Here is a 12,462-nt window from a genome sequence, read left to right on the forward strand (position 1 = left end):
GTTGTAACACACCTGGGTGGAATGGGAGCGCACTCTCTACGACCCGAGTCCACCCTATATTGAAGCCTATATTGAAGCCTCTGGCTCTAATTGTTGCTTCAAAGAAAAACAGTCCCCCAGCATTGCAATCCATGAGCCGGGGTCCTGTCCTGAAAGGGGCCGGACGCATGGATAGGGGGGCAGCGATGGACAGGGGGGGGGGGGGCGGTGGCCGTGCGCCCTTAATGGACGGGCCGCCCATGTCTGATGAAAACAATCCGGTCATGGAGACAGGACTGCAGTTAGAAATCACAGGGCCTCATACAGCCTACCTGACAGCCCCCCCCGGCCAAAAGTGACCGAAGACACAGATTTGCCAGTCCCTTTCTCTGTAGCTTCATCTACACAGACAAATGAACAGGAAGTGCTCCTTCAAGAGGCTTCCTGCTCATTCACAGACTGAAGCATAGTAAACACAACTTACTATGCTTCGGTGACAAATGGACACAGTGAGTGATTGTTACCGTTTGCTCACCGTGTTCATTCAGGAATGGAAAGAGCCATTAAATTACTTATTTACCGGCCCCTGCCCCCACTCTCCATCCTGAAACATCCTCCCGTGTGCCCGCAGCAGCTGCTAGCAGGAGAGGAGAGGAGGGAACCCGGCAGCGCTGCAGGGGAAAGGGGCACATAGGGGGGCCCGGACAACAAATGGAAGGACTTGAACATGCATGTGCTGGAACCAACCCCCCCCCTGCAGTGCAGATGGAGGAAGAAAAGGGGCGGAGAAGCTGCAAAGGGAGGCAAAAGATGATCGGTGTCTGCAATAAGACAGTACAGGCAGACCTCCTGCTCAGCAGGTGCCCGGACCCCCATTGATGGGGCCCGGGCCCAGTACAGGAGGGCTGACTGTTCTGCCTTATCAGCGGCCCTGTATGGAGATATGGTAGAAGCTGTGATAGTGTGCTCCCCAATAATCCAGGTAGAAACTCCAACTACGTACCTCCTGGTACTGCTCTTCACTCATTCCGGCCCGCTTGTGAACCTCAGTTACAATCACCCCGGGACTGGAAGAGAAGCAGAGACATTGTCAGCTGGAGCATGCTGGTTTAATCGACTTTATCATAAGATTATACATATAAATATAAAAGTCATCTGCGGTGGAACACTTTCTGAGGACAGTTGACATACGGCCGGGCGGGGGGGGGGGGGGGGGGTGGGCATTTTGTTGCCTTCTCACTACATGTTCTAACCCTGAAAATCCTGAGTAACCACATTCCCACGTAGTTGCAACGTGGCCTTATCCATTTGAATGAGTCACATTCAGTGGTGGTACAGCCCAACCAATAGGACAGGGGATATATAATGGTTGTAAACCTCAGACATGACATATGAACAAAGCATATCCCTCTATAGGGTGTACTTGTCGCCATCCAGAGCACTTAAGCCTCGTTTGTACACATGATCGGATTTTCCGCCGACAAAACGTCGGACATTTGTCCGAAGGGCGTGTGCCTGGAATTTTTCTTGCATACAAACGGCAAGGAATTGTCGGCCAACAAACACGAATGTAGTGACGCACTAAGAGCTGAAAAAGAGGAAGTTCAATTGTGAGGCACCGCCCTTTGGGCTCCTTCTGCTAATTTCGTGTTAGTAGAAGTTTGGTGAGTGTTGATTTGCGCTTTTCAGTTCGCGCTTTTCAGTTCGTTTCTGAACGGCCGTTCGTCAACCAGCCATGTTGCGGAATCTGAGGAGATAACACGTTATTTATTATTGGCCTCGGAGTTATTGCTTTGACCCAAGTCCATTCCAGAAACAGGAGGAGGAGGATTTATTGGACCAAAAATTGGTTGCTTTATTAATGGTGACCAATTATGTCATATGCCTTTGCTGCGGGAGCTCCAGGAGAATAATCCGGAAGATTTTCTGGATTATCTCCGGATGACAGACCCCTACTTTCACCAACTCTTGGCATTGCTGACCCCCTATATTAAGGAACAGGACACATGCATGAGGCTTTTATTTAATTTTTTTGGTTGAATAATAATGATTTGATTTGGTATATTTTCTATATTTTTGGATACATAGAATGCACTTTTTGGTTAAAGCGGAGTTCCACACAAAAATGGAACTTCCACTTTTCGGAATCCTCCCCCCCTCCGGTGTCACATTTGGCACCTTTCAGGGGGGAGGGGGGTGCAGATACCTGTCTAAGACAGGTATTTGCACCCACTTCCGGCATAGACTCCCATGGGAGTCTACGCCTCTTCCTGTCCCTCCGCGCTGTCTCCTGGGAAACACACAGCTCCCAGGAGATAGCGGGGACCAGTTACGATGCGCAGCGCGACTCGCGCATGCGCAGTAGGGAACCAGGAAGTGAAGCCGCAACGCTTCACTTCCTGATTTCCTCACCTAGGATGGCGGCGGCAGCTGCCGAGAACCGAGCGGGTTCTCTGCGTCGCCTGCCGACATCGCTGGACCCCGGGACAGGTAAGTGGCCATTTATTAAAAGTCAGCAGCTGCAGTATTTGTAGCTGCTGGCTTTTAAATATTTTTTTTTTTTGGCGGTTTAGGTGGACCCCCGCTTTAAGTTCTATTGGCAGATAGCATGTCTAATTTTATTTTTTAAATTTTTTTAATGCACAATAAAATAATTGTGTAGAATAATACTTGGCTTTGTGTTTTACTTCAAATGACAGTTTGGGAGTCGACAGTTACATTTTAAAAAATACAATGTAAAATGAACAAGGGACACCAACATAGTTGTATCTTTGATCTTAAAAACTACGGGATAATGGTGTTGTGGTAATTTGCCCAAAAAAACAAAAGCATAATAATATTATTCTTGATATCACTAGAAAAAAAAAGCCTTTGTAAATGTGTTTGCAATAAACTCCATCAGTATCACCAGCAAAGCAGCTTCATTATCATCCCATTATAGAAGAAGAGAATTGTGTGCTGCATTTCCAGATTTCATAATTTGCCCGCCTCAGAAAGTAAGAATACAGTTGTTTTTTTTTTTTTTGTTTTGTTTTGTTTTTTAATGTTCTGTCTTTTTTCATTTATATAGTGAAAAAAAAAAAAAAAAACACAGTGGTAATCAAATACCACCAAAAGAAAGTTCTACCTTTGTGAAAAAAAAAAAAATTAATTAAATTTGTGTACAGTGTTGTATGACCACGCAATTGTCAAGTAAAGTAACGCAGTGCTGAATAGCAAAAAATGGCCTGGTCATTGAAGGGGGGAAAAAGCTTCCGGAGGTCAAATGGTACAAAAAAAAAAAAAAAAAAAAACAACAACATAAAAACAATATATTCTAAACATCATAGTATTAATATATATAAAAAATATTAATATATATATAAAAAAAAAAAAAAACAACAAAAAGAGCTTTATTTTGGTGGTTTTTAATCACCACTGGGTTTTTTTTTCCTAAATAAACAAGAAAAAGACCAACAATTTTGAACAAAGCCCACATTTTCCTTTGTTTATGTTATACAATTTTGCAAAGGAATAATTGTTCTTTATAAATTTAGGCCAACATTTATTCTGCAACATTTCTTTGGTGAAAATAACCCAAATCAGTGTATAATATATATATATATATATATATATATATATATATATATATATATATATATATATATAATATTAATCTATCTATATATATCTATACATATACATATACACACACACTGTGTATGTATTCTACTCACCAAACAGCATTGACTCGGACCTGCTTACTGCCCAATTCTGGAAAAAAAAAAAAAACACAGTGAATGTGATTTTAATGCAAGATCTATTAAATTTGCACACATCCAAAATCTATGTGGCATGACGCCTCACTGTGTGCAATCTTCCTAAAATATATAATGGCCCCCCTCTCAGGCATATGAACTGGCGGGTGGTCTGCTTTAAGATAAAATTTGTCTTTGCGGCGGATTTGGCGCGAGATCACTTTTATCGGCGGTTCCACGTTCTGGTCGTCTCTGCCGATTACAGGAGCTGTCGGTAGCGGTGGAGACGATCTAATCCTTTCCGCTCTGATGATGGCCCCCACTCGACTCAATGACGTTGGATGACGGGAGCGACGTCAAACGTCGCTTCCGCCCAATGGACTTAAAGGGACATTTTTTTTTTTCTATTGCATTTAAGTGTAAATATGAGATCTGAGGTCTTTTTGACCCCAAATCTCACATTTAAGAGGTCCTGTCATGTCATTTTTTTTTTAAAGGGACAGTGTAAAAATTAAAAATAAAAAGTAAAATAAATAGGAAAAAAAGTAAATAAAAATTTAAAGCGCCCCGTCCCGCTGTGCTCATGCGCAGAAGCTAACGCATACGTAAGTCACGTCTGCATATGTAAACGGTGTTCAAACCACACATGTGAGGTATCACCGCGATCGTTAGAGCGAGAGCAATAATTCTTGTACTAGACCCCCTCTGTAACTCAAAACTGGTAACCTGTAGAAATTTTTAAACATCACCTATGGAGATTTTTAAGCGTCAAAGTTTGTCGCCATTCCACGAGCGGGCGTAATTTTGAAGCGTGACATGTTGGGTATCAATTTACTCGGCATAACATTATCTTTTACAATATAAAAAAATTGGGCTAACTTTACTGTTTTCTTATTTTTTAATCTTTAAAAAATGTATTTTTTCCCCCAAAAATGTGTAAGACCGCTGCGCGAATACGATGTGACATAAAGTAATGCAACGACCGATATTATATTCTCTAGGGTGTCCGAGAAAAAATATATATAAAATGTTTGGGGGTTCTTAGTAATTTTCTATAAAAAAAAAAAAAAAATGATTTTAACTTGTAAACAACAAATTTGAAAAATAGGTCCGGTCCTTAAGTGGTTAAAAACTATGCATCAAGATACTTTACATGCCATTTTAGTTTTACTCGTAATTTAGTCGTCTGAATTGTTTTAGTTATAGTCGTATTTTATTTGACTAAAATAGTATTCATTTAGTCTACGAAAATATTTTAGTTGACAATATTAGCACTAGTTGGAGTTCTTTATGTTATTGTTTACATCTTTAGATGCCCCTTGTCATAGTGTTCCCACATTCGCCCGGACAGACGTCTCTCCTCTGGTGCTCCATATATGGTCACTCTCTGGTTGCTGGGTAAGATTCTATGTAGAATTTTATCTGCATCTTCTTCATGTTCAAACATATGAACCATGTATCAATATTTTTGTTATAATTGTTACTGTTTCTTCATCGATAAAGCTTGATCTCAAATACTCCTGAGGAAGTGGATGCTACCACGAAACATGTTGAGAAGATATGGATATACTCCTTGTGATAGACCACGAGTACCAGCCTTTTGGCATCACTGTATAATAATCCATTCAAGTGAGAATGATTTTAGTGCCTTGTTGTGGCACAACTTTGGTGTATGTTTTTAAATTGCTGTAATAAAATATTATTTTAGACTATGTGTTGTTGCTCCAAAAGCCTTCATATTGACCTGGACATTTTATAGATAGGCAACTCCTATCCTCATATTGATTAGTGGTTTCAAATAATTAATAACTACTGCAGTAGGGAACAGACACAAAAGATACGCTCAGCATCTTTCCAAATAACTGTTCTGCTTTATTATGACGCAATTGGAGGTTTTCATCACGTTTGCATTCTTTCCAGTCCTGATTAGAATAAGCCTGCCTATGTTACGCCCCTTGTTACCATAAACGTACAATTGTAATATTAATGTGATACCTACATAATCATGTGTATAAAAACCTTCACTTGCGTCATAATAAGGCAGAACAGTTATTTGGAAAGATGCGGAGCGTATCTTTTGTGTCTGTTCCCTACTGCAGCAGTTTTTATTAACCACTTCAATACCGGGGACTTATACACCTTCCTGCCCAGACCAATTTTCAGCTTTCAGCGCTGTCGCAGTTTGAATGACAATTGTGCGGTCATCCATCACTGCACCCAAACTGAATTTTTATCATTTTGTTCTCACAAATAGAGCTTTCTTTTGGTGGTATTTGATTACCTCTGCGTTTTTTATTTTTTGTTAAACAAATAAAAAAAGACTGAAAATCTTGAAAAAAAATAAAAGTTTTGTTTTTGCTTTCTGTTAAAAAATTTTGTAGATAAGTAAGTTTTCTCTTTCACTGATGGGCACTGATAAGGCAGCACTGACAGGCACTGATAAGGCGGCACAGATGAGGTGGCACCAATGCGTGGGCACTGACGATGGGCACTGATGGGCACTGGTAGGTGGCACTGATGGATGGCACTGATATGCAGCACTGATGGGCATTGATAGGCAGCACTGATGGGCACTCATGGGTGGCACTGGGTGGCACTGGTGGGCACTGATGGGCACTAATAGGCAACACTGATGGGCACTAAAAGGCTGCAAAGATGGGTTCTTATAGGTGGCACTGATGAGCACTGATAGGCGGCACTGCTAGGGACTGATGGGCACTGATAGGCGGCACTGCTGGGCACCGATGGGCACTGATACGTGGCACTGATACGTGGCACTGATACGCAGCACTGATAGGCATCCCTGGTGGCACTGGCAGTGGTAGGCATTGTGAGTGGGCACTGATTGGCAGCTGCCTGGGCACAGAATAGTATTTCCCTGGGGGTCTAGGGGCATACCTGGTGGTCCAGTGTGGATGGCTTCCCTGGTGGTCCTGGGCCAGACCCCCCCATGTCAGGAGAGCAGCCGATCGGCTTTGCCTCACTTGCGTCTGACAGATACGAGAAGAGGAGAGCCGATCACCGGCTCTTCCTATCTACATCGTGATCAGCCGTGATTGGACACGGCTGATCATGTGGTAAAGAGTCTCCGTCAGAGACTCTTTACCTAGATCGGTGTTGCGGGGTGTCAGACAAAGCTCGCCATCTGGCCTGGATATTTTATAGATAGGCAACTCCTATCCTCCATATTGATTAGTGGTTCCAAATTAATAATGACTACTGCAGTAGGGAACAGACACAAAAGATACGCTCAGCATCTTTCCAAATTACTGTTCTGCTTTATTATGACGCAATTGAAGGTTTTTATGCACATGATTACGTAGGTATCACATTAATATTACAATTGTACATTTATGGTAACAAGGGGCGTAACATAGACAGGCTTATTCTAATCAGGACTGGAAAGAATGTAAACATTTACTATTAGTGGCCTGTGCACAGTGAGGGCAATGTGCAATACTTACAAAATAGAATACAATTATATACAGAACTCACAAATTTCCTTTACAATATATACACTTCATGTAATAATCGGAGATTGTAACCTACTCACCGAGAGCGGCACATCTGGTCATGTGATCTACCGCCGACTTGGACATGCAGTACGCTATGATGTTTGGGATCTAGAAAACAAGCGGGGAGATTTGAGGAGGCCACCACATAGCTGGTCCTTTGTTTAGGCATTATTTGAAATGTAATTTCGGAGTTGAGCTCCCATCGGTGTGTTATAGCAATAAGACGTTTGTTTGTGAACTCTTCATGTAAATCTGCTGACGTCAGTTGCATAATCAATGGTTTTGTCATAGCTGTATCTGTTTGCTAGTGTTCTTTATGTAGCACCCTCTAGTGTAAAGTGCTAGGTATTGTAAATAGGAGTTTTTATTTTTTGTAGTGTATGTAAATATAGGTTTGACTGGCAGCTGAATCTGGGTCAGGGTGAGTGACTCAGGGAGGCTGGATGACTCATCAGGCAGCACCCCTGTTACCTCCCCCTACTGACTGCAACTTTGGAGAAACTTCCAGAAGAATGGGAGGAAGGTTAGGAGGATCTGCTTGGAGTATTGATGAGGGCCCCAACCAATCCCCAGCCAAATGGGCTGGCAGGGGGAGGGACCTTCCTAAATACTCAGTCTAGCAGGGGCAGGGGAGCTTTGCTGGAAGTTTGGTGATGGAGTGCTGAGGAGGCTGTTGGAGGGTAGCCCCCTGGTCTTGGGGGGGGGGGAAGAGAGATGACCTCAGGCTTGGGTGCAGGAAGGATCCACTCAACACACGGAGGAGTCCTGTCCAATGGCACAGGAGCAGGTGTGAGGACAGCAGGAGCCAGCGATCAAGTCCAGGAGGTCTCTAGGAAGACATTCGGGTGGCTGGTAAGTAAGACAGTTGGGGAGGACTGAGAGACAGCCTGGGAGGACTGAGGAGTGGCAATCTGAGTCAGTTTGGGAGGACTGTGGAAGATTAGCCAGCAGGGCTAGTAAAAGGGGCAGCTGCAGCCAGGTGGGCTGGCAGGGCCTGAAGAGGTGGTGCTTGGGATCAGTAGCCACAGGAAGGTAGCTGGACACTGGGACTTTTTTACACCGTGGTCCCTGCCTGTAAAGAGTTTTTCCTGGATCAGGCTGAGCATGAGCAGTGGCGGCCCGTCCATATGGGGCACCACCCCCCTAATCCATGCGTTTGGCCCCCTAATCTACATGCGGGCTGTCGGATGCATGGTTTCCAATGTTTTTTTTAGGAGCACATGATTAGAGCCAGAGGCTCTAATAGGCTTCAAATAAGGGTGGCCGCTGAGGAGGAAGAAGGAGATGCAGAGGAGGCCACCGTGAAGCACCAGGAGGCGTAGACGCCGCCCACAGCTTAGATAGGGTAATGTGTGGGGCTGGTGACTGACCGACCAGCAGGAGGGTGTCTGTGACCCAACCAACCGAGGGGGGGGTGTCGGCGGATGGATTAATATTTGCTATGGTCTTCCTGGCCCACCCTTTGCAGCTATAACAGCTTCTACTCTTCTGGGAAGGCCGTCCACAAGGTTTAGGAGTGTGTCTATGGGAATGTTTGACCATTTTTCCAGAAGAGCATTTGTGAGGTCAGGCACTGATGTTGGACGAGAAGGCCTGGCTCGCAGTCTCCGCTCTAATTCATCCCAAAGGTGTTCTATTGGGTTGAGGTCAGGACTCTGTGCAGGCCAGTCAAGTTCCTACATCCCAAACTCGCTCATCCATGTTTTTATGGACCTTGCTTTGTGCACTGGTCTAAACCATTTGGTGGAGGAGGGGGGGGATTATGGTGTGGGGTTGCTGTTCAGGGGTTGAGCTTGGCCCCTTAGTTCCAGTGAAGGGCATACCAAGACATTTAGGACAATTTCATGCTCCCAACTTTGTGGGAACAGTTTGAGGACGGCCCCTTCCTGTTCCAACATGACTGCTCACCAGAGCACAAAGCAAGATCCATAAAGACATGGATGAGTGCGTTTGGGGTGGAGGAACTTGACTGGCCTGCACAGAGTCCTGACTTCAACCCTATAGAACACCTTTGGGATGAATTAGAGGGGAGACTGTGAGCCAGGCCTTCTCATCCAACATCAGTGCCTGACCTCACAAATGAGCTTCTGGAAGAATGGTCAAACATTCCCATAGACACACTCCTAAACCTTGTGGACGGCCTTCCCAGAAGAGTTGAAGCTGTTATAGCTGTAAAGGGCGGAGCCAACTCAATATTGAACCCTACGGACTAAGACTGGGATGTCATTAAAGTTCACGTGTAAAGGCAGGTGTCCCAATACTTTTGACAATATAGTGTATGTATATCTGTCTTTGTGCTGTACTCCCAGCACAGAAAACTGTCTCTCACCAGGAGCCCCTGGTCCTGTACTAACATTTGGGACCCAGAACTCCTGTTCCAGGGTCACCTGATCGCTGTGATAGCCACTGATTGGCTAGTGATCCATCACTGTGCAGCTTGCCCCTATGTTTTCTTTCCTTTTGAATAGAGAGAGACACACATTGTGAAAGATGTACATAAACAAAAGTGTGTAGAAAAAAAAAGAAATGAAATAAAAATGAACCCCTTCAATACCGGACACTTTTACCCCCTTCCTGCCCAGGCCAAATTTTCAGCTTTCAGTGCTGTCACATTTTGAAGGACAATTACGCGGTCATACAACACTGTACACAAATGACATTTTTGATACATTTTTTTTTCACACAGATAGAGCTTTCTTTTGGTGATTTTTAATCACCGCTGGGTTTTTTTTTATTTTTTGCTAAATAAACAAAAGAAGTTGAAAATGTTAAAAAAAAAAAAAAAAAAAAAAAAAAAAGCATTTCTTCATTTCTGTTATAACATTTTGCAAACAAATAATCTTTCTTCATAATTAAAACATATTCTGCTACATTTCTTTGGTGAAAATAACCCAAATCACTGTATATTATTTAGTCTGTAGGGTAGTTATAGAGCCCACAAACTATGGCGATATATATATGAAAATCGATCGATCCGGACGTTCTGATGTCATATCCTGAGGCCCTTAAGATGCCAGGACAGTACAAATACCCCTAAAGGACCCAATTTTTGGAAAGTAGACAGTCTAATGTATTTAGTAAGAGGCATGGTGGGTTTTTTAAAGTTGTGACTTTTTGTCACTTTTTTTGGAAAATGAGAAAATGGGAACAAAAACAAAACAAAGAAAAAAAAAAACAAAAAAAAAAAACAAAAAAAAAACAAAAAACACTTTCCACAACTTTTTTTTTTTTTTTTTTTTTACATACTGTCACCAGTGCAGTACACTTTCATCACATAACTGCTGTGGCGGTGATCAGAGATACTGACTGGTGACGGTATGTAAAAAAAAAAAAAAAATAATAATAATAATAATAATATTATTATCATTATTATTATTATTATTATTCATTTTTTTTTCTTTTTATTTCTTTTGATTAAGTTTTTTCTATTTTTTATACTTTTTTTTGTAACATACTGTAACCAGAGCAATACATTGTTACCATAATAACTACTCTACTATTCTAGAAGTGATCAAGATTATAATTTTTTTTTTTTTTTTACAGATTTTTTACACATTATGATTGCTTATACCAGTGAATTTCATAAGCAACCATTTGCAACTGAAATGGGTTCATTCAAGAGCCTATTTGCTTGATCTCAGGCACACCACCACCCCCAATGTGACAATGCCCTGGACTGTCAATATGTCACATTATACTGAAGTATTGGGATACTGAAATATGGGGACAGGAGTTTGTGTCACATCTCCACTACAAGGGGGTGGACCTCATCTACAATAGAAGGTAAGTGATCACAGGTAGTAGGCTTTTTACCCATAACCGAGGAAGAGGAATCACCCATAAGGTTATACGATAATGCTGGGGCGTGTGAATCAAAGATGGAGAAGAACAAAACAACAAATATTTTGGAATATAAAAATAGTGGATATGTATGTATTGCAGGCATGTGGTTATATATTTAGTTATCTGTTTGAAATTTGGAGAAAAAAAAATTAGTATAGAAGAAGGAGAATCACAATGGGGACACTGTTCTATAGTTCATCGTATCTCACTCAGAAGACAAAAGAATATTCGGCAGCCCTTATCTATTTCTTATAGAGGAGCAAAAGAAAATACTCACTGATCCCCGACCTAAGAAGCTGGATACGTTGACGATGTTTCCTTTGGTCTTGATGAGATGAGGCACCGCCAGTTGAGATAGGTAGAAAAGAGACCTGGAAAAGTCCAGAGACGAGGGGAAAAATGTTACAATTGCTCTCACTTCCTGTTCTGTAAAGTCTAAACGCTTACGAAAAATGAGCAGAGCATAATAAACCCTGTAACTGGTCTGATAAATACCTGGAGATAAATATATAATTCACACACTTACAAAACAGAAAACTTAAAATGGAAGTTAACTAGGAATAACCGCAATATGCTGGAAAAGAAAGAGTTAAAAGAACAAACTCTCTTAGGATTTAATGATGTGTGCGATGTCATCAAGTGGTAAACTGAGGTGATGACGGAGAATAGTGCCAGGGCTTGTTTGAATATATTCTCCATAAATTGCTTTTCACAAATAATTCTGGAAGGAAACTGTATGCAGTACATGAATAGGCAACCTCTTGGTGGTCCTAACTTTCTCATTGCTGTTGACTGAATGGAAAAATTTACAACACATTACATTATACCAGAAAGTCCCTTTTTGTGTCTTATTGTTTAGTGAAATGGTCAGTCCTACCAAGCATAGTGTTTTATTTATAGAGGAAGACTAGTGAACTGAACTGCCTACAGCATTCTAACATCTCCAGTAAGTCCAGTGCTGCTGAGCACTTCCTGCCAGAGTTCCTGGCTCCTTTACTGTCCACCTTGTTATCGCCCCTACTGCGTTTTTTTAGTAGGGGTAGTGAAAACTTTTCATAATGGGCACAGCAGGTATGAAGACTTGAATGAGAATCCCTCATAATAACCCCTTCAGGCTCCCTAAACCTCTGTGAGTTTCTTTGGCTTTCTTATTTAGGGTCACACTCAGAGGGGTTTATCTCCACTCTATGGCTCCATGTAGGGTCCCTCTCAGGTTTTAGGTCATTGGAAGACAAAAGAAAAGGAAAAGTGGGACTTTGAATGAGATGGATGACTTTGTGGAGGCAAAGTTGAATAAACTCCACTTTTCCTTCTCTTTTGTATACATTTTAGGGATGGAGGCACACCGCATATGTGCCTAATCTAAAGTCCCATATCCCCCCTTCCAT

At 42.1% G+C, this 12,462-nt stretch overlaps 1 protein-coding gene across 1 annotated transcript in view; it reads right to left on the reverse strand.

The window, feature by feature from the left end:
• The window catches only part of LOC141147861 (3-oxoacyl-[acyl-carrier-protein] reductase FabG-like), a 28,318-nt gene that overhangs the window by 5,662 nt on the left and 10,194 nt on the right, over positions 1–12,462 (reverse strand). Inside the window, exons 4-7 of the mRNA XM_073635029.1 lie at positions 11,352–11,445; positions 7,270–7,339; positions 3,696–3,732; positions 983–1,046 (exon numbers count right to left, since the gene is read on the reverse strand). Coding sequence (XP_073491130.1) covers positions 983–1,046; positions 3,696–3,732; positions 7,270–7,339; positions 11,352–11,445 — 265 coding nt within the window. The remainder of the gene's footprint in view (positions 1–982; positions 1,047–3,695; positions 3,733–7,269; positions 7,340–11,351; positions 11,446–12,462) is intronic.

The sequence above is a fragment of the Aquarana catesbeiana genome, linkage group LG06 (genome assembly GCF_042186555.1).
Source record: "Aquarana catesbeiana isolate 2022-GZ linkage group LG06, ASM4218655v1, whole genome shotgun sequence".
Lineage (NCBI taxonomy): Eukaryota > Metazoa > Chordata > Amphibia > Anura > Ranidae > Aquarana > Aquarana catesbeiana.